Below are 21,284 nucleotides of genomic sequence, written 5' to 3' on the forward strand. Positions count from 1 at the left end.
ATGCTCTCGTTTCAGTTTGGTCCGCTTGTGAGGTTCCCACCCAGCAGCATCACTAGTGGACTGCGAGAAATGCACGCATCCACAGGTCAGCACAGCCCCAGCTGTCCTGATTATGAATGCACAGACTGTGGCTTTCCAGTCCCTGGTTGAGGCAGCAGAAAGAGGTTGTGTGAGGTTGTGAGTTTGCCTGTGCACACGCCTGCCAGGTGCTCTCGGTTAAGAGACGGGTTGTGAATTTCAATGAGCTCCGTGTCGACTCAAGAGCAGAGAGAAGGAGTGCCTTGGCTCTGTCTTTGCTGTTGCTCCTGGAGAGATTGGCTGACACAGGCCATGTGCTGCATTCATTTATCACTGTTTAAGGCTCCCTGATGCTTTGACCTCCAACCCCAGCTCCTCTAAGGTCCGCGCTCATCTCTGCAGAGCAGAGGCTGTAACAGTTCTCACATCTCATTACTGTGCCTTAACCAGCTGAGCAATACATTCCTCAGTTCTCACGCCTCATCGATGTACTGTTATCAGCTGAGTAACATGCATATTGAGTAGGCATATAAACAGGATGACAGGACATCACGGATTACAGGAACAGCTCACTCCTCCTCACAAACATCTTTGCATTTAGACATCACACTCATTTCGCACTCCTTCCACTGATTCTTTCTCATTGGTTCTCACTGGCTAACTCTCTCCTTTTAAAAAAGGTGCAACATCACATTGCTCTTATATTCAACCCCATTGTGTTCAAAACAAAAGCCTAGCCTTGAGAGGATGAAGGTCAATGGTCAGGCAAGCCTGGCCATTTTTGTTCCATAAGGCACCCCAATTATAGCCTTTCCCAATACATTTTTCAGTTGGAAACGCTGCTAAAGACTTGGGTAGAGAGGTTGGATGTGTATTTCAAAGAACGGGAGGAGAGAAAACTTTGCATTTAGTCAGCAGAGCACTGAGATCCAATCTGGAGTAATATGAGGACACACTGAATGTCCAGTACTATTCATCAAACCACCTAGCAGTTGCCATTGGAAACGGGAAGCTGAGAGGTGCCTGGCAACCGGGATGGAAGATGCCTCATGAAATCTGTTTAGCCTTAGGGTAGCCCTCTGGTCAAAAACATAAAGAAAGCTGGCAAAGATGTAGGCATTTACACATTTTTTTGTCGTAATCTAACCCTAATTGTACAATGAACATGCAGAGAAGTGAGGGGAAAGACTCGGATGGAACTGTAATAAAACAAATTCACTCCAAATAATACACTGAGGATTCAACAGACATCATTCTCTCCATGCACACCTGAGAGGGAAAACTTAATGCAAAGCCTTTTAGATGTAATTAAAGTCACACACTCACTTTCATACCCTTCCTCCGCTCACCTCTACCCCATTCAGTCTCATTCAGCTTCCCTGATCAATACCTGGAAAACAGACATGACGCTAAACACACGCCCACACGCTCCTGTTCTCACCTCTGTGGTCTGTCTTGCCACGGCACGAGGCAAAGACAAGAGGTTCTCTCGCATCGGAAGAGGCATCCACATACTCCAGCTTCCTTACCCGTCCTTCGGCCACAGCAAAGAGGGAGAAAGGAGAGGGAGGGAGAGCTGGCAGGGTGGGAAGGAGGGAGGGATTGAGGGTGGAGATAGGGAGGGATATGAAAGAAAGTGAGAGAGAGAGGGGGGGGAGAGAGATTAAGCCTCTCTAGATGAGATCTGTGGTGCAGAATTTGAATTGTGTCCCAGGAGTATAAAGCAGTATGTACAGAGTGCAAGCCATGCAAACAGTACAATATTCACTGTACCGTGGGTGTTTATCTATAATATATTAACACTGCTAATGTATGTGTGTGTGTGTGTGTGTGTATGATGACAGGGACAGCAGTGCACTCATATTGATGTGTGTGGGTGTGTCTCAATTTATGCAACAACATCTGAGCATTCTTGGAAGCACAGATTCTTTAGGACTGGAGATCATTCACAAGGATGAGATGTTTGTGAACACTGAAATGTACCGAATTTTCACAGCCGAGGTTACCCAGTGTTTGAATCGTGTAAGTGGATGGAAACACTCTGCCCAGTCAGGCATACTGTTTCATATTTGATTTTGCATGACTACCTAAGACACAAAAGCCATGCCAGTATATATTTTCACTTGCTGTAATTTTCCTTGTCATGTTCATTTAGTCTACTGGGGAAAACAAGGCAGTGCTGCATGCAATGAAATGTAATAGCTGCTTTTTCTCAATGGTTGAACTTGCTGCAGGACACTGCCACCTAGTGTGTATTTTAAGATCAGGAACACCAGGTAAACAGAGTTTGTTTTCTTTTTATCCAACAATTATTAGAGTTTACGTCATTAAAAATGTCACAAAACTTTTTGTGTTATGTATGTTTTTTGTTTTGTTTTGATGATTGCATTGTCAAATAATAAATATTTCTTTAAACATGCACAAAGTATACGTGTTTAGTAGTTACGACACTTTTTAAAACAGGATAAAGATCTTGTGTTAGTGAATAACATAAAAAGTAATAAATAAAGGGATTTGTCAAAAAAAATGTTATTTTTATTTAACTATAAAACATTCACAAAGCATTTTTTATGTAAAGGATACTATAAAATTAAATAAGAAAAGATATTATTGAGCAAGACACTAAAAAAGCTTTTTTAAAAGACATTTTGAATTAATTCAACAGTGGATGGCAAGGATCAACATGAAATGGGAAGAAAGAGAAGAAGAAATGACATGAGACAATGGTCTCAAGTCAGAACCAAACTAACGTTGGACTGATCAAACCAATGTTTCATTCAGAGAAGATGGTCTCAAAATTGACCTACCTAATTGGGGTTCCTTGCCTTCAGTTATCTTGTTCTATCATTTACTCTGACAATCTGTCACATGTTTTTGGGCCCTGGGGGCATAGTCTGTATGCTCTTGTATTGCTGTCACATGTATGGAACAGCTGAATGCACAGAAGCTCTCTGCTAATCAAGGCAACCCATGAAAGTATTCTGCTATTTTTGCAGCTATTCCCTGATGTACAGATTCTTGTCATACTCAGTGGTTCATACTGAGAACGTGTTTTGTTTGTATCATTATTACCATTTCAAATCAACCCACCTGGGAACTTGATGCAGGACTGGGAGGGAACAATGTCAGCCTGGCGAGGGAGAAGCGGCGAGGATGGTAAAGAGATGGACACACCCTTGGTCAGTCTCTTCAGTTTTACCGGGCTTTCTGTGTAGTCGTCATGGTCCTGGAGGTGTGCGGCCCGCCTGCCGCTACTGCTCTGCAAAGTGCTGTGAGTGTACACCTCGACACCTACGTTGAAAAGACAGGTGGAGGGATGGAGAAGGTCAAGTGTAAATGTTAAAGCAGCATAATGAGAAAGCTCCATTGTGGTTTAAATGGCTGAGTTGAGTCAACACAACTGTGGCTGTATATTAGCTTTAACATATCGCAGAGGGAGCTGTATTAAATATGCCTCATATAAGGCTGCGACAGAGCGAACATATCTTGTCTTGGAGGCATATTGCTGAATGAGGTAATGGAAAGTTGGCAATGCCAGAACATCTATTTAAAGGAATGGGATCACGCTTAATAAAGAGGCTAGACTTATTATATTTCAATTCAATATTTTAATATATTTTGCAGCCATTCAATATGATCCTGTGCTTTAAATAACTACCGTGCATGAGAGCTCGCCAAGCCAGCCAATTACAGAGACTTTATTGTCAATTATTTTGATAATACCAGATTGCAGTAGTTTTACCTGTAGTGTAATTTAGTCGTTCACTTTTTCCTTCCTTACATGAGTGTTTTTGCTGGGGCTAAGCAAAACAAGGACACAGAACTCTACTACCTAATATTACAAATTTGCCAAATATGGTCTTGCATAACTCCTAACAAGGATCATTAAAACCTTCTGTGATCAGCATTTGAGAAGGAGTGATATCGAATGCAATTCCAATGTACTGTAAACATACTATATCATTTTAATGAGACTGACACAGTTCTCTGTCTTCCTCTCTGTTCTTGCTACCCAGAGCAGCACATTATCAAATATTAATGAGCAACATGGTTGCTCTAATACTGAGCTCTACTTATATTATCTATCTCCACTGTCTCCTCTGTGCTGCAGCAAGTTGACAACTTCACCCTGTGAAAATACAAACATTTTAGTTTCACTTCAAAAGCAAAATCTTCCAATTTTTCAGCACACCTTACTGATCACTTTTCACTGACCTGCCAACAAAACATTAAGCTTGTTCACAGTAGGTACAATACATGTCTAACAAGTGCACAGATTGATCTAATTTAGCTATATCCCATTCACAAATATCTTGTGAGATTCAGTATGTTTTTTTTAGTAGGTCAGAATGTTTGCCTAACCCACTCTAACTTCTCCTGACACACTTTAAATGCAAGCATCGGGCCACTGCATGAAGGACGGAACACACTCATGAATTAGGCTAATTGAACTGGCTCTACTTAAATCACCCAAGAGAAGAGAACCTGAATATTTCCATCAAATAATGCAAGCGCTAGTGTGTACGGTGTAAGATACATTTCCCCATTTCCCGTTATTTCTGATTACAGAGTCAGAAAAAAAAATCATATTTCATTATCATGATCAAAATGATTATGGAATGTAATGAAGGCAAAACCAAGATTCAAGCCCAAAGGTGCAATACTGGCTTTGCTTATGAGCTGAAGTGCCACAGTTTTGTTGTACAGGTAGTTTACGGGTATTTTTGCTTACCTGGGTGTCTCTGGTTCTTTTTCTCTCGTTTTCCTCCTCCTCCTTCTTTCTTGTTTCCAAACACAGCTCTGAACATACTGCAGCTGGGGCTGTAACTTCACTGCTTACTATCTGTGGAAGACTAAGCAAATGTTCATAAGAATTAGGATAATACATATAATTGTTTTAAGCATCATTACCCACCCTGTTAGTTTTTAATTCTACTGCTGGAGAACCAGATTTAATTGGAGACCATAATAAGTAATGTCTTTACATCATTATTAGCTCACAATACGGGTAGCCATACTTCAAAAATGTTGTCATCCTTAAATGTTATCTTTCTAAGATTTTACCTTATCTTAAGTCTTCTTCTTCGATGTCTTCATGTCTTCACATAAATCCACAAGAGGCTGATGGGGGACAATTTACACTCGCGCAGTCCAATTAAGAAGTGCTGCACCTCCTCTGTCAACTCACAGACTGATGGAAGAGGGGTCGGGCGCGCGCGTTGTGCACATGCGTGCTCGCCTTATGCTCCAAATTTGATGTTTGAATCTTTTATTTTAATGTAATTTTCTTTTAACTCACAGTATGCGCTATTTTTCATTTTAATTTCCATTTTTATATGACCCTGCTACTGCTACAATGCCACAATACAAATAATAGTAATAGCCTAATAATAATAATAATAATAATAATAACAACAACAACAATAACATGGAGATATTGTACATATCCTTATGAAGTTGTGTCGATCCCTCCACTTTACCTTATCCTGCACAAGGTTGGCTGAAATGGATTGCAACATAGGCCTATTTAATCTTAATCCTACCGATTGTGGTCCCCACAGACCCCACAGGTTTACTTTTTGTCATATCTCACAGGTGATTTATTCATTGATCATTCCAATTTTTCATGACTTTGTCAATCAATTTGTTCCTAATGACTTCATATCATTTTTTATCTGTTACTGCTTTAATTAGTGCTTCTTAAAAATACCAATGTATTGGGGTCCTCGGGGACCCCAGTCAAAAGAACTCAATTCTGCCTATGCAGTTTTAATAAATGGAACTAATTATTGAGTTCATGTTTGCCATGGGTCCTAATTTAAAGTATCACACAGTATCGGGGACACTCTGTCAGTCATTCTGAAGGCTTTGCGGAAAGATTGTACTTGGGGTAAAAGCTGCAATTTGTATTAAGTGAAACGATATAGTTTCGTTTTACACAATATGCAAATTAACAAACTTTCCTGAAATAATAAGGATAATCAGTTTTTTTCAGGTGACATTAATCACATAACTAATAATGTTTTGAGAAGAAATAATATAATATTTTGCTTTGATGGTTGTTTCTCACAGTAGTTTATTCTTTTTGGTAGTCCTTGTATGTTTATTGGTAGGATGAGGATTAATATTCCTGCATCAAACTGACTGAAACAAAGAGCTAGCTATTCAGATTTGCACATATTCATCAACATACTAAAACTAAAAACTCAATTCATTTTCCATCTCCAAAAGATTTTTCTGTTGATAAAAGAAAATCACACTTTCGAAAAAACATTGTTTAGAAAAAAAAATACTACCTAAGCTACAAACCAATACGTTTTTTGCACGGAAACCATATGGAAAAAATAAGCTGAATTCAGGTAGGCTAATTAATATCGCTAATTTACAGTATGAAGAAACAAGTTAACATTAATCCACCGAAAATTTGTGAATCCCAGCACCAACTGTGAACACCAGAGGACGACAGTGTAAAAAAAAAAGAAAAAAAAAAAAAAAAAAAAGTCTCCTCTCTTCGTCCTCAGGGGGGCGAAAATGAGCCATAAGTGGTAACCTATTTAATCTGGAAGCGACGGTCTCTTCGGTCCTTTCACCGTGCCCTCTTAAAGGAGATCGGAGGAATGGAGAGTCAAACCCTCTGCGGCTCGACTGTCTTCTTCACCAACATGACTTGTAAGTTTGTTACGTCTCGCGCACGTAGAAACAAAGTAACGGTTAACTGAATGACAATAACGGCTAACGTTTATTTAATATCAGTTGGTTGAAACGTGTAAATTAGTGTCATCTTGTAACTGACTGAAATACCAACTTTGTTCACATTTGTAACGTTAGCGGAATAGATAAATACATAGGAATGAAAAAAAGCTGATGTTGGGAGGATTATGAGAGAGGTTTTTGGTCTGGGGGAAGGTAACGTACACTAACGGCTAATAACTAAAATTTAACGTTAACATGGCACCGGAAATGCCTCCTAGCTACCATGCGCTCGTTAGCTCGCTAGCTAATGCTAACTTGAGTTTTACAGCTAACTGACTTGTAAATACGCAATTTTACAATGCAGCTTTAAATAAAGGTCACAATAACAATCTGACGGTGTTGATACAAGAACCACACAATAATCATTACACCATTAGTCTCTAAATGCTCAAGTTTCATCCTTAAAAAACAGCCTGCGAAATGCTGTACGTTCATGCAATGTGAGCTAATGGGAATTAAAGGGGAGTCAGAACCTAAGGTCCTGCCATTTTAAACTGATCCTGGGCGTTGTTTGACTGAAGGCGATGAAATATCTAATCTAGTTTTAATAATATTAATAATTCTCTCTAATAAATGACACTGGTGAGAAGCTGTATTAGGGGATCTACAGGGTTGACTAGACCGGTGAGAAGTGGAGGTTGAGCGTCCTTCCAATACTGAATTTATCCTAAACCTGATATATCGTATTCCTCTCTGCTTTAGACCACCGATGTTGTCTAAAAACTATTAAACATACGTCAATGATGGTAAATGTCCCAACTTCATGACTTCAAGGCGTTCAATGAGACATCTGTGAGCCTTGTTATTAGTTTATATGGTTTACCTGATTGCATTAAGGTAGTCGATAATGTGTTAACGAAGTTTGCAGAGGTGGCTAATAAAGTAGCATTAAAGTAACGTTGCTGTAACAAAATGCATTGTGCTAGAACTGTGGATCACTTTGATTTTCGAATAATCATTGTATTTTATATCTGATAACTTATTTGCACACAATGTTAAGAGTTCAACACACTGCTCTGCAAACCAAACCCGTAAAAATCAGTGACAGATTGAATTAAACACCAAATGTCTGCTTTATATTTGCAGCAGTGGCTAATAATCTCTTTACTTCTGTACTGTGTTTCTCTAGCTGTCCATATGCTGTTTGATGGACACCTGCACAAGCCAGATGGAGGATGATGTCTGCGTTTGTGTATGAGCAGAACGCCCGAGTGAAGATGGTGGCAGCTGTAACACCAGTCTGTTCGCAACATGACATGAGAAAGAAGCACAAACAGGAGAGACTTATCTGCATCGTGTCATGGAAAAAATGTATGTTCAGATATGTTTACTTTGTGGAGTCAAATATGCTTAGATCCAACTGCTGTAGTGATCAAGCCTTTTTGATCAGAAGCTGCATCTTTGACAGCCTGGGCTCTCTGATGTGAGGTATCTCGGGTTTTTAAATTTCAGATGCAATATTAAATATCCCCGCGCTTTCTGCTCACCTCTTTCAATGGTGTCTCGGATTGAAGAGGGGATGATAAATTGAAGCAATTGGTCTAATATTAATCTGGAGATCCTACTAAATATCTAAACTGAAACAGTTGTTCTTGCTTTTTATACACCTAACCCATTTGCCCTGGATACTTGAATTAAGTATTAAAATATCATGTTTTTCACCCTTTTCCAGTCCTGACGTTCAAGTTTGTGGATGTGAAAACAGACTGATGAATTCACAGAAGCTGTTCCAGTCAACCAAGTGTTGGTCAGGAGAGATACTTAAACTGGTGAGTGATTGTAATGTTTAGTTGGTGGTAGATTTCAACTTGCATCCACTGATAGACCCGAAGCAGGCATCATTGGCTTCTCGGTTTGCAAAGAGATGCTAAACTGAATTTTCCTCGCGCTTTCTGACTGCTACAGTCCATGGCAGTACAGATTGAATTGAGGAATACATTCAAGCTTGTTTGACAATAATATCAAATGCACAGGTGAATGTTTGTAGTGTTTTATATCTGGATACATTTAGTTATTTTACCTGGTCAATATCTTAATTTGAATTCACTGCTCTTGTATTCAAGACATTTATTGAATTTGCACATCAAAGTATTATTTTAGTCCACACAGATGCCTGCTCAAAACATTAGTAGTAGTTTTTCTGTGGATTTTTTGTTTTTTGCTGTCACCAATTCAATGTTTTACACTTAGCAGGCAGCTTATAAAAGCATTTTGCTATTTACTCAGTGTGTCTTCTTGATCAGGAGGCAGAACTACTTGTTGCAGGATGACTTTTTTTATTTTATTAGTGTACTGTGTAGCTGCTTTCTTAATGGTTTTCATTCTCTTGTAGGTAATGACCAAGAGACTGGACCTGTGGAGCCCCCCTTCATCTCCTCCCCCTGATGCTAAAGTTGCTCTTAAATGCTTCTTTTTGTCATTAAATACCAGTTTTTCCATCTGCCAGCAAGATTTCTTCTACACAATACATCCGAGCAGGATGAATGTACATGAAATGTGTCAAATTGACATCCTTTGCCTTTTTGAAAAAATAAATATCAATCTCAGAAGTGGTTTCAGTGTGTATTTATTGGAAGGAGATATTTGAAAGTTTGATCCTATTGCATAATGTTGAACCCATAAATTACTGCATGGTGTGAAGTTACAATAAGCAATATATTAAACTACCCAGTTAAGCACACTGTATTCTCAGAACCATAAGCTTGACACAAATACTGTACTGGCACTGGGGCCTTGAATATTTCCTGTAGGGAATGTTCACTATTTGGGCCCCTTAAATGGAGATGTATGTATACACCATAAGAATGGTATGTTGGCTGTGAACATGTCAAACAATATAACCGTAGGAACATGTCAGGCGTTAAGTTTGATGCGGCTTGAATACAATTTAAGATTTTAAAAATCGTTTTTATTATTTATTTTAAAAAGTATTAAAACAAGTTTATTGCAGGAGTCATTCCAATGTAAAACAACTTAAAATAACAGTGAAAATAGGCTAATGTGACTGAGGACACCTGAAACACAGCAATAGTAGCGGTCTTGAAATTTTGTCAACACATGTTCAGGCTGATTTTTGCCATTTATGGTATGGAAACTTACTTTCAAAAACGTACAAAACATCTACAAGAATAACTGCCTTGTTACATGTAACTTAGTGGTGTGAGCTTTCACCTGTGAGATCCTTCGTTGTTTAGGCTTATCCTTTAAACATTAAACTCTTTAACTCTGGATATACTTGTCTCAAGACATTAAAAAATTATTCAAGAACCAGTGGTTCATATATGCACATTTTGCTTCTTGAAAGTCTACATCCTATTCCTCTGATGGATAAAACCAACTGAAATACTGGGAGGCTTTTTACCTCCAGGGCGTGCCAGAGCTGTGACAGAAACCACATCAGGGAGAGATAGTGCACACTTGAAGAGTAAAACCTTGATTAGTTCCCCAATGCCCCGTTGTCTCCTGCAAGGTAACGAGAAGACACAACAACTTCTCCCTGTAAGACTCGACCCTTGCTTGACCTCATAATCCAGTGTGTTTCGAGACCTGATGTAAGGAAGTCAGGTATGAACTCCAAGGTCCAACCGAGGCCTGCTCAGGGAGGGAGCCCCATCAAACCAAGCATTGGTGTTTCGCCCTACTCATCAGTCTTTTCCTCGCCTTGGTAATGTCGGTACTCTGGCTTGAGCTCCCACGTGTTCTTGTGTGTTCCCTTCACATTGTAGATGCCTATGTCGCGCAGGATTTCCTTCAGGTAAATCTGTGAAAAGAAGACCATTTTAAAGAAAAGTTTAGCATTTTAAACATCATTATCAAACTCTGAATCTAACCCTGAACTTGGATCAACTCTTGAGTTAAGTTTACTTATAGACATAAACCAAAGCCCCCACAGTCTTACCACAGGCTGTTTGGTGATGTCCACCAGGTCTTTGATGTTGTAGTACTGATGCTTCTCAAAAGCAGAAAACAACATGTCCAACACCTGCTGTTTGTCAGCTCTTGCTCTCTTGCCCTCCTCCTTCTTTCTCCTCTCATACTCAAGCTGCAAAAAAAAAAGTAGACAGATCAGTTATCATGTAGGCCTAAACCATACAGAGCCATACCAGTGGCTTTGCATATTATGGCTCATTTACTGCAAGTCATGTGGAATTACTGCTGACATTTTTTTTTTTTTTTAGATCCTTTATGCATTTCCCTTTAGTTCCCCGTTCGTTTCCATATTGAATAAAAATCTGGGTGCAGAGACTGGAAATTAAACATGTTTTCTAGTGATTGATTAGGACAAGCAACAATATGGCTATGGGCCTTTAAATTTGTGGTGAATACACGGCGAGATGCATTGGTGAACTGCATGTTGTATGTGCAGAGCAGATTTTGTATGAGCCATAAAAAATAACAGACAAATATGGGATTGATTTCTTACATTGTTTTCATGGTTAGCCACAGGTTTGTAGTTACTGGTGACAGCTTTATCCAACTGCTGTGACAGCCTCATTGGCTTAGAGGACTCTTCAATTTGTAACCTGTTAGATGATAACAATCATTTAATGCAATACATAGCACATATACAGTATATACTGTGTGTGTGTGTATAGATATATATAAATAAAACACAAATGCTTAAAATGTAATGTAATGCTATACAAGAACCCTACAATTACTACCATGTTGCTTAAAATTACTTGTGATTTTAGCATCAAATTAAACAGGCGTTATAGATTTCTACAAGGGTTTTTACTTTTCTGGTTACTCACCTTTACCTATATTCTTAAATATAATTCTGTAAACTTGTGTGCACACTTTGAAACTACTCACCTCTTCAGCTTCATGTAGCTTTCACTGACAGCAGGTCTGCACTCCGCTCTCTGCACCACTACCCCCTCCAAGGCTATTTTATCTGAAAGAGAGTTCATCACAACTTCAGTAAGAACTGTGTAATCCATGTGTTCCCCATGTATTTTCAGTGCATGTTTACTTCAAGTGACTTAAGTAAAGAAGGGAAGTGGTTGCATATGTCTAAGAGAGAAAGAATGGATGAAAGAAGACATGTTTTGTGAACAAACTTGGAAATATATTATAGATGTACATTATAGATATGGCTGGAAAACAAAACAAAACAAAAAGTTTCTTCAGTCAATCAAGACACAGGACTCTGTTTACATCTGACATGATTACAATACTTCCAAGTCAAATGTTAAGATTTAAACAAAATAAGTTAAACCAGGAAGATCACATATTTCTCCAGTCTTTTAATGAAGTCAGTTCACTCCACATTCCTCCCATAATTACTCACAAAATCTCCCAAATCAACTATTAAGAAATCAATTACTGAATCAGCCTTCCAGAGACAGATGTCCATACTGCAGCATTGTAGTTAAACTCCAAAGACCTTTCTTAGATACAAAAGCTTTACTTGTTACACCCATAGACTGTCTATGGTTACACCAGTCAAAAGAAAGGTGATGATGAGCCATAACTGTCAGAATCTCAATTTACTACCCACTACAGCGTAAACTATTGAGTGTTATTTATGTATAGTATATAAGTGACCGAGGGAGTGTTTATAGACACAACCAGACTGTACCAGTGTTTACTTGGATTGCCTCATTTGTGCCTCAACTTGTGCCATTAAAAAAAAAAAAACATAATCACATAAAATTCAAAATTCTACACATGGGGGGATTAAATATCAAGGAGAACAAAAAGATCCCCAGTACACTATCATCACTGAAAGCACCACTAGATCACATCAGTGTCATAGCTTATTTACATCTAGTTTTGAAGTAAGGCTGCTCATATACACACAGTAAATCGAACCTTTACAAGAGTCACATCTCCCATTTTCTTTGCCAGCACCATGTCACATCTGGACTGGCATTACATCCATCACCACTCTGGACCCAATCTGACCACAGTCTTGACTTTCATTCACCCAAATCCTCAAGTCAAGATGGCTCAACCTACATATTGAAGCTTGTCATGGAACTGTACAGTCATCCTCAAAGAAAAACAAGAGGCCGTAGTGCTGCTTCAGGGCAAAGCTGCCCTACATGAAGACTGTGTGTCTAGTTTTTTTGGTGTCAATACATGCATCTTCCGAAGCATGTATATGGGTTACTATTATGATACAAAAAAACCCAACATTTATTGATGAAAATAACCGGCGCTCATAGCGTCTGATTCCCAGAGATGTAACTAAATCACTCGCTGGCGAAACGGTGAACTCACCTGGACCTGCCCCCGCCCCCGAACCTGAGCTGCTGCCATCAGATCTTTCTTCTGACTGGCCTACAGGGAGGGAGGGAGGGATGGATGGTGAAAATAAAAATATAGGGATTGGAAGACGGAGGGAGGAGGGGATCGAACAGTAAGAACCACACCCAGGGTTTAGTCGCACACGAAAAAGATTAATCACACAGAGCTTCTCGAATATATTCGATCTAAGACATCTCTGTTGAGCACACAAGCGTGCGCACGAGCAAAGCAAGCATGCCCTCACAACAAGCGAGCACAGATATCCTGTCCCACTACAAATACACAATCATAACTGGGCTGCACAAATGCTGAACTTATTATTTTAAAGTACAGTAGTTAACACTATTTTTTCTCAAGAAATGTAGTAGATTGCAATTTGAGAAATACAACAGTGACTGTTTCACTCGCCTTTAGTGTTTTCTGTTAGTCTACTGAATTTTAGAGGTTGTCTGTCTTATTATGTCCAAATTCTTCTTGGCAGGTCTCCGTTGAATTTCATATCTAGTTGTGCTTATTAAATTATTTAAAAAAACCTAAAAGATTTAAACTGTGCAGCCCTAAAAAAAAAAAAAAAAATTACACACACGCATTTAAGTTGGTTGCCCAATGTAAGTAGCACAAGCTCACCTGCACCCGTAGCAACGAAAACACCTACATTACATTCAGAGGGCAGACACAGCTGGTGAAGTTCACACCAAACCAAAGAAACCCATGCACAAATTATATCAACTCCAAATGCAGCGATGATTTGCGTTGATATTGGTCTATGTTAATGAATTCCAGTTGGGGCCATTGCGCCTGATCATATCCCCAATCAGCTGATGTGATTGGCAGTGGACTTAAAAAGGTCAAACCACAAACAAATGACTGATTGATAATCAAACACTGAAACAAAAAAAATCGCCATATATGTAGAGACAGAAGCACAGATCAGACTGGATGAAGACAAATTTCCAACAGACCGGCTCTCTTCTGTTTTCCGTTGAGTGTTCAGTAATCCACTTTGTGCATTTATTATAAATGCTCCGTTAGGACTGTGGACAAACTCACACTCTAGGGAAAAGCTGTTGAGAGTTCACAACACAGAGACAAGCGGGACAGACAAGCGAGGGAGAGACTGTGCATGAAGACGGCAAAATGCACACGGAGAAGCGAGATGGACGCCTCCACCATCTGATTACACAGAACTTACCTCGGGGCTGTAGAGCAGGCAGATATTTCACATCACAGAAAACTAATCATTCGATTTTTTGGATTATTACTAGTGCCTCATCATGCAGCAGATGAGGAAGCAACACACCCTCCAGCTGGGGTCAAAGAGGGAAAACAGAAGCTCACCCGATGAGGTCTCTGTGAAGACCGCCAACGTCTGACCTCCCACTGTCTGCATGGTGAATGGGTGCTCACGAGGCGCACACACTGTCTTGTCCTCTATACCCTCAATCACAGTCAGCTCTTCATTCAAAGTGAAGGACACCTGTAAAGAGAGGTGTCCATCCCACATTTAATCTGTTCATCTCCTTTTCTTATTTTTGATCTTACTGTCATTATCCTTTGTCCAGTACTGCAGTATAACAAGGCTATTCTATTCAGTTCAAAACATATTTGTACAGTACTTATGGATTATGGATTGCAATTATCAATGAAATGCAGTGTAAAGAACCACACTCTGCTGGCTTTGACTGACTACATAGACTGCATAATGAAAAAGAAGTATTAGTATCACATCATAAATACCACAAACAAAAAGGCAAGATTTCAATAAATTAAGTTTATCAAATGAGAAATCAAATGAGATGAAATCAAATTTCTTTAAAAGTGATGATCTTCAAGACCTACTAAAGGTCTATAAAAAAGGTTTAGAATGAGCACAGTTTTCCATGTAAATATGCACAATTAAAAGTGCAGCTAAAATTGATACATGTATACAAAACTTACAGCATACACTGAAATAAAAGGTTGTGTTAATCACTTTTTTTTATTTTTTTTATTAGTTTATATTTCCCCAATATTAATTATGGTGGATAACTACCTATGTATCACTTGTGTACTACATAAGGATTGCGGTGATAAATCATGGATTTCTCTTACATACAAAAGGCACAGTGCAATCTAACCTGTTTACTAAATTCATGATAATTAGCTGATATTTTGGCTCTCATTAAAGCAGTCCATCCGTATGCTTGACCATAAATGGATAGTGATGTGCAAACATTACTTACCTCTGCTTTTCCTTGGTTTCCTTTCCTTAGAGATGACAATAATGCATAAAATTAGAATTAATCGATTGGCAAGAATGACAGAAAATTCAACCATTTGAAAAGCATCAGTAACAGTATAACTATCTAGTTATTCACATTAACTTAACCCATCATCAGGACACACTGCATGTCCATTTTCTTACTTAATCATCCAAATTTACACTCACATTTTATGTACTGACTAATTACACAAATTAGCCTAACTTAATTAACCTGTGCCTGAACATACTGACACACACATACGATAAAAAAAAAAAAAAACTAAACATGACAGGCTCGCTTCTGCTACTTCACTGATGCTTAGTTGTTTCACATACTTGCAGATTCTGAGTTTCCCAACCTCGCCTCTGCCAGTCGCTTTTGCCCATTGCTGAGAGAGGTATTTGGGCACCTGTATGAAGAAACATGGAGTTTATTTTTATCAGAAAGGGCAAGAAAGGGCTGCTTTCATACTTTCAACTTCAACTATATTGTTCCAGAGAGGCAATTAGTCTTGCAGCTAGATAAAACACAGAACACACACAGGCTAAGATACATAAGATACACACTGAAAGAGCTTTTCCTCGCTGTAATCATTCCTCCTGTTCATACTGGCTATTAATAGATCCCCTGTAAATTTTGTGCAAACATGCATTTAAAAGTTTATCTGAAGCTTATCTGACGCTTCAGCAGTCTGAGTTAGTCATATCAAGTGGATATCTGCCACATTTACAGTCTTTTAGCATCAAATTCCCTCTTTGTGTTTCCTCGCACAGTGTTTCCGTGTTGAGTTGCGATGGAAGTATAGCAACAAAAAGAGAGACTTTGGCAGTAAAAAGACTGTAACGTTGAAAGATATCTGATTGATTTAACTAATGTGGACGGCTGAAGCTTCATATTAACTTCGGATAAACTTTTGAATACATTTTTATACAAAATGACGGCTGTGCTGGGATCTTCTAATGGCCAGTATGAACAGGAGGGATGATTACAGCAAGAAAAAGCTGTTTCAATGTTGATTTGGGCACCTGACTGTTATTTTAAGACAGACTTGAAAAACTGTGAATCCGTCCTTTAAGTGAGTGTACGTTGTATGTCGCATAATGAAAAAAAAACGCATTTAGCTATCCAGCAGTTTATGAATTTAGCCACCGTTAGCTACAACGCACGATTTAATTCAGCCAAAGTAGCGGGAGATGCTAAGCTACATTACTGTTAATGTTAGCAGCGTTTAAACTAACTGAATCCCATGAACTAGCGTTGTTAGAAAGTTTGTATACGCACCTTTACGAGCCATACGCCAGTGTTTAGCTTGGCACCAGTTAAATCCACTTCTGTTTTCTCTGACATGTTGGTTTTAAAACAATGCTTAGATAGCTAGTTAATGCAACCGCCGCGCGCATGCGTAAAACACTTTACGAACATACGGCAACTCTGACGGTCCAAAAATCAGTTTGTAAATCCGTCACAGGTAACGTACAGATAAATTGTATCTCTCATATAAACCCACAAAAGTTCAACGTACAGATATCACTATAAGACATACATGTTTCAAAAAGCAAATTTTATCAACGTAAAAAGACAAAATGAGAGATTGCAAAGGTACATGCAGCATAACAGCGCGTTTTACAGCATTCTGTACAAAATGTTTTAATTGAAACCAAATACATCACTCATTGGTATTTCAGTTTTTACAAAGGGCTACATCACTAGCAAGGTTTGAGGCATCGAGGGACAATGTGTTGATGCCATAAATCATTGAAAAGCATGGTTTCAAGACATACTAATTATATACAGCACCAACATTGAACACTGTAGTTTGGCTAAATGGAGATTATCTGATGCAGCATTGAACAATCCGGCATTGCAGGAATTGTTCGTGTTTACGCATAGATACAATTATATTGACCAAAAGCGTTTATTATCTATCATTGTTATTGTACTGTGGGATTGTTTTATATCATGATTAGTGAAGCAACTTAATACCAAGCAATTACTAAGTCTGGGCTTTCCAAGGATAATTCCTATAATATTTGTTCAAAGCAGGTGAAAATGACTTCCAAAAATAAATTCAACAGGTGATTTTCCAGATCTCAAAGACATCCTGGGATATACAGAATACATATAGAAAAATGTACTTTATTAATTGTAATATTTTCTCCTATATCAGCAGCCCTAATACAGTGTATATAATAGAAATGCAAACTCCACTGACTGTCGCTTTAAAACGGCTTAAACCTGTTTGAAAAGTCTGCTGTAAGCATTACACCGAGTGACATAACCTCCCATAAATGGAGGTTTAGTCCAGTTTGGTTTACCCTATACACCAACATTAAATTTAATTCTGGTGTTGTGTAACACATAAGCATCAATAGAAACATGGTTCATATTGTGCAAACCCTGTGTAAAAATGTGACTAGGCAGATAGTAACTGGAGGTCAGCACCTTCAAACGTGTACACTTTGACAGTTTCTTACAGAAACATTTTTTCCTTGCTATGGGAGAACCTTGTGTTCAGTTCCTGAGATTTCTTCAGCAGCCGCTGCTTCTGTGCATCATCAAAGCGGTTGACCTGCAGGTCTGTATCCCGATCAAATGCCCTCCTCTCCACTGGCTTGTCTGCTGCCTCCTTTGCTTTTTCCTTCATAGTCTTTGTGTGCAAACTCATCAGAGACTCAGCACGTTTTGACTCCTAATAATAGGGAGTAAGTAGAAAAAAATGTTGTCCTGAGTTTAATTTAAACACATGTGTAAATGTACATTACATCTGGTATCAATTATATCAAGGAAGAAAGAATGTGGATGGATGATATTACAGTACTTACATTATACTTAGTAACTTTCTCTGCCATTTCCAACTCCTTCCGGGAGAGTTTTGGGACACTGTCCTTCTCCACCTCACCCTTTTTCTTTCCCTCAAGGCGCTCCTATTGATCAAGAATAAACCCATGGAAGACAAGTAGGTAAAATATAGGCTACAAGATATTTTAAAAGATTTCTAGTACTAAGTATAACAACAGTTGTTTATCTATTAACAAGCAATCTTCTACCCTCGTCTTGCGCTCCCTGTCTGCAGGCGTATCGGTCCAAATAGAGCGGTCGCCTTTCTCTGGGCCCGACTTCTTCTTGAAAGTTCGAGCCCCCACGCCGATGTGCTGCAGTTCTGGCGGGAGCTCTGTCATCCATGTTTCTCTGGTCAGCACCTCAGGAGTGTCCTGTTAACACATGAATACATACAGGTGTGATTGCAAACAGCAGAGGAGAAATACTTTAAAAGGCATAAAAAAGGAACAGGACACCCCAACACCACACAAATGAAGTTCATACATTAAAAACAGAAAGTGAAGTAGGCACACTGCAAGGCTCTGCTTCTGCGTCTGATGAAGGGCACTGGAGCTCAGGATGCTACTGCTGTGTGATAAATATGAATACGGGAGCACTGCAAACTAAAGCATAATGTTGAAATAATGTACACTAAATATATATTGAAGGTGCAACACTACACTGTATTGTATCATATGCTCTCATATGAGACTAGCTATTAAATACATATGGTGAGTGGATCAGTGTTTGTTCAATTGAGATATATCCTGTTTCTCTTCACAATATATCTCTATTTTTGTTATAATCTAGTAAATTTGTTCTGGGTTTTATCATATATGATGCAGAAAAACGACTCAAATGGGGTAAGGCAAAATTTGCCAGTTTTACACAAAAGAAATATTATACTTTTATAGTTACACAATTCAAAAAATTGAAAATGCTGTATTAAGAATGCAAAAAATCCTAACTTCACTCTATTATATCCAAACAAAATGTAACCTCTGTGAATCATTACACCTCCTCTATACAATGTATACATGTAAATATGCAACTCCTCTAACTTTAATTTGTACAGACTTAGAAGCTATTTTACATATTTGATTCATTTTTTGATATGTTGTCTTACCTTTGTTATTATGTAGCCTGATATTGTTATGTCTTTTATTTTCATGCTCACCATCAAATCTTTCCTATTGAGAAAGTCCACCTGTGAGAGATGAAAACAGCAAAAAAAAAGAGCTTGAACTTACATCTCTAGTCAGCTTCTCTTTCATCATTCGTGCCCTGCGCTCGAAGTCCAGAGCCACAGAGTCTTGAACAGGCCCCTTGGCCGGCATGGGTCCGATCACGTCCTCCTCCTCTCCCTCACTGCTGGAGGGCTCAGCCTGGTAGCCTGGGGGTAGAGCAGGCCCTGGGAAACCCTCTCCATCTTCATCATCATTATCATCATCGTTATCGTATGCTGCTCTGCGAAACCCAGGAGGCAAAGCTGGTCCCAGCAGAGGTGGCCTGAGAGAATAATATGAAGTTATAGCTTCACCAATTAACCATTTATCCAACCTGTCATTCACAATTAATCATTTTCACTTCATAACATTCCCTGGAGTACTGTATGGGATTCATTTAGTTACGTTTCTGGTGATCTCGATCTTTTCTCAAATCCAGGTGGCAGAGCTGGCCCAAAGAAACCATCATCTTCTTCTTCTTGAACCTTTGTCTTCTCCGCCCTGTTCAAAAGACAAATGTTTCTGTTTTGTTTGTTTTGACACTTCCTTTTTTTAAAGATCCCCATCGGACATGTACAAAGAAATACAAAAATACTCTACTTGGAACAATAATGTGATCTGATATGGTTTAATTACCAAGCTATAATCCTTAAAATGTTATCTCCTCCTTCTCCCTCATTAAAAATGCCAGAATCTTTGAATATGTAAATATATTTCATCTCAGAAGTTTAACTGCTTGACACAAGATGTCTCCTACTTCACTGAAAAGTCCATTCTCAGTGTATGTGCACTGGAGGCTTCAAGTTTCCACATCACACTTGTGTATGTTGAATATTGGACCAGGATCGGGATCGGCATCAAAACTAGTTGTGATGTCACAAATCATGCTCGTAGGCCCAGCCCTTAAAATTAGATTTTCAGTGAACACACAGAAACTTTCTACTTTCTGCAGATGAATGTGAAAACATCCTTCTGGTGTGAAACTCTGCACAAACATCACTCTGCACAGTGAAGCTCAAACATCCAACTGTAGGAACAAGAAGAAAGAGATATTTTTTGAGTGGAGGGAGACTTAAAATTCCAGACTAATTAACCTACTCTGCAGGCCTGTTTCCAGTTGTGTGTCCTGTCTTGGCTCTTTTGACCGCCACCTCCAGCTCACTTTCATCCGATGAGCTCGACGGTTCCCCCCGTTTATAACCGGGAGGCAACGCGGGGCCAGCGACTAACACAGGGTGAGAGAAGCAAAACTAGTAACCATCATGGACAAATGGCAACCTTGCACGAATATTAGTGATTTATACTCCATTTAATCTTGCATTTGTGTGGTTAAAACAGCGTCTGACGAGATGTTTAGTTTTATACCTACTTTCATTTTCATTATCAGAGTCTTCATCACTCTCCTTTCTGAACATCGGGGGCAAGGCAGGTCCGATTACTGTATGAGACGACATATTTTTCACTGATGACTGACTAGCTCGGTAAAGTAGCTTGAGACAGATCCGTTAAGGTAAGAAAGCGTCTTCATGAACTCCAGGGTCCTCAAACAACAAATGTGACCTTTAACTCAGGAAGTAAACAGTAAAGCTTCCGCATCATGTGTCAAGCGTTATTTTTTTCCCCACTCCACCCGCATTCTGTGAAGACCCGCCCCCACCCTACCTCTGATTGGCTCTGAGCCTGATATTCTAACGAAGGTAACGAGTAGTAGCCAATCAGACGCAGAGTATGGCGGGTCGTCCCGGGATGCGGTTAGGGGATTGGGGGGAGGCTTCAAGCGGGCTAGTGAACTACCAGGATAGAAGCGCAAGAATTTATGTTGCTTGTTATCTTCCAATGTGATCAAAGGATAGGTTCACAATTTTTAAAGTCTGTCTTAAAACAACAGTCAGGTGCCCATATGAACACTCATACTGGCTATTAAAAGATCCCTTTCAGATGCACTTTCAGTGTTGGGAGCCAAAATCCA

General features: G+C 39.1%; 3 protein-coding genes, 1 long non-coding RNA gene and 1 other non-coding gene across 6 annotated transcripts in view; 2 read left to right on the top strand and 3 right to left on the bottom strand.

Moving 5' to 3' along the window:
* The window catches only part of LOC137180570 (protein TANC1-like), a 37,501-nt gene extending 31,060 nt beyond the window's left edge, over positions 1 to 6,441 (bottom strand). The window contains exons 1-4 of the mRNA XM_067585959.1: positions 5,083 to 6,441; positions 4,751 to 4,871; positions 3,109 to 3,309; positions 1,460 to 1,594 (exon numbers count right to left, since the gene is read on the bottom strand). Coding sequence (XP_067442060.1) covers positions 1,460 to 1,594; positions 3,109 to 3,309; positions 4,751 to 4,826 — 412 coding nt within the window. The 5' untranslated portion in view covers positions 4,827 to 4,871; positions 5,083 to 6,441. The remainder of the gene's footprint in view (positions 1 to 1,459; positions 1,595 to 3,108; positions 3,310 to 4,750; positions 4,872 to 5,082) is intronic.
* Positions 6,442 to 6,554: 113 nt separating this feature from the next.
* Positions 6,555 to 9,320, top strand: LOC137180625 (uncharacterized). The gene is made up of 4 exons (XR_010928031.1): positions 6,555 to 6,687; positions 7,901 to 8,082; positions 8,444 to 8,540; positions 9,104 to 9,320. It is a non-coding gene; the product is annotated as an uncharacterized lncRNA (long non-coding RNA).
* On the top strand, positions 8,580 to 8,712 carry LOC137189756 (small nucleolar RNA SNORA31). Its single transcript, XR_010929737.1, has one exon. It is a non-coding gene; the product is annotated as a small nucleolar RNA SNORA31 (small nucleolar RNA).
* A 1-nt stretch (position 9,321) lies between the features above and the next one.
* gtf2f2a (general transcription factor IIF, polypeptide 2a) lies at positions 9,322 to 16,697 on the bottom strand. Of its 2 annotated transcripts, XM_067585979.1 has the most exons (9): positions 16,551 to 16,697; positions 15,605 to 15,678; positions 15,249 to 15,273; positions 14,365 to 14,503; positions 13,000 to 13,059; positions 11,587 to 11,668; positions 11,195 to 11,294; positions 10,670 to 10,813; positions 9,322 to 10,531 (listed from the first exon to the last, which is right to left on the bottom strand). In XM_067585979.1, exons 1-9 carry the CDS (start codon positions 16,614 to 16,616, stop codon positions 10,409 to 10,411), a joined length of 813 nt encoding a protein of 270 aa, XP_067442080.1. In that variant the 5' UTR covers positions 16,617 to 16,697; the 3' UTR covers positions 9,322 to 10,408. The 2 variants fall into 2 exon arrangements, with proteins under 2 accessions (XP_067442080.1, XP_067442085.1); XM_067585984.1 differs by lacking the exon at positions 13,000 to 13,059.
* Positions 16,698 to 16,813: 116 nt separating this feature from the next.
* gpalpp1 (GPALPP motifs containing 1) lies at positions 16,814 to 20,909 on the bottom strand. The gene is made up of 7 exons (XM_067585974.1): positions 20,685 to 20,909; positions 20,414 to 20,540; positions 19,721 to 19,816; positions 19,340 to 19,598; positions 18,317 to 18,481; positions 18,092 to 18,193; positions 16,814 to 17,958 (listed from the first exon to the last, which is right to left on the bottom strand). Exons 1-7 carry the CDS (start codon positions 20,767 to 20,769, stop codon positions 17,740 to 17,742), a joined length of 1,053 nt encoding a protein of 350 aa, XP_067442075.1. The 5' UTR covers positions 20,770 to 20,909; the 3' UTR covers positions 16,814 to 17,739.
* Between the last annotated feature and the right edge of the window lie 375 nt (positions 20,910 to 21,284).

Source organism: Thunnus thynnus, chromosome 1 (assembly GCF_963924715.1).
Source record: "Thunnus thynnus chromosome 1, fThuThy2.1, whole genome shotgun sequence".
Taxonomy (NCBI): domain Eukaryota; kingdom Metazoa; phylum Chordata; class Actinopteri; order Scombriformes; family Scombridae; genus Thunnus; species Thunnus thynnus.

Bases quoted from the DNA above. Each gene is read 5' to 3' on its own strand.
- gtf2f2a (XM_067585979.1), bottom strand. From the start codon at position 16,616: ATGTCAGAGAAAACAGAAGTGGATTTAACTGGTGCCAAGCTAAACACT. The intron at 14,504-15,248 runs GTAAGTAATGTT...CTCTCTTTACAG, and splicing joins GAAACCAAGGAAAAGCAGAG to GTGTCCTTCACTTTGAATGA. The intron at 13,060-14,364 runs GTGAGCTTCTGT...CCCTCCCTGTAG, and splicing joins CTTCACAGAGACCTCATCGG to GCCAGTCAGAAGAAAGATCT.
- gpalpp1 (XM_067585974.1), bottom strand. From the start codon at position 20,769: ATGTCGTCTCATACAGTAATCGGACCTGCCTTGCCCCCGATGTTCAGA. The intron at 19,599-19,720 runs GTAACTAAATGA...TTATTCTCTCAG, and splicing joins AGATCGAGATCACCAGAAAC to GCCACCTCTGCTGGGACCAG. The intron at 17,959-18,091 runs GTAAGTACTGTA...CCCTATTATTAG, and splicing joins AGAAAGTTACTAAGTATAAT to GAGTCAAAACGTGCTGAGTC.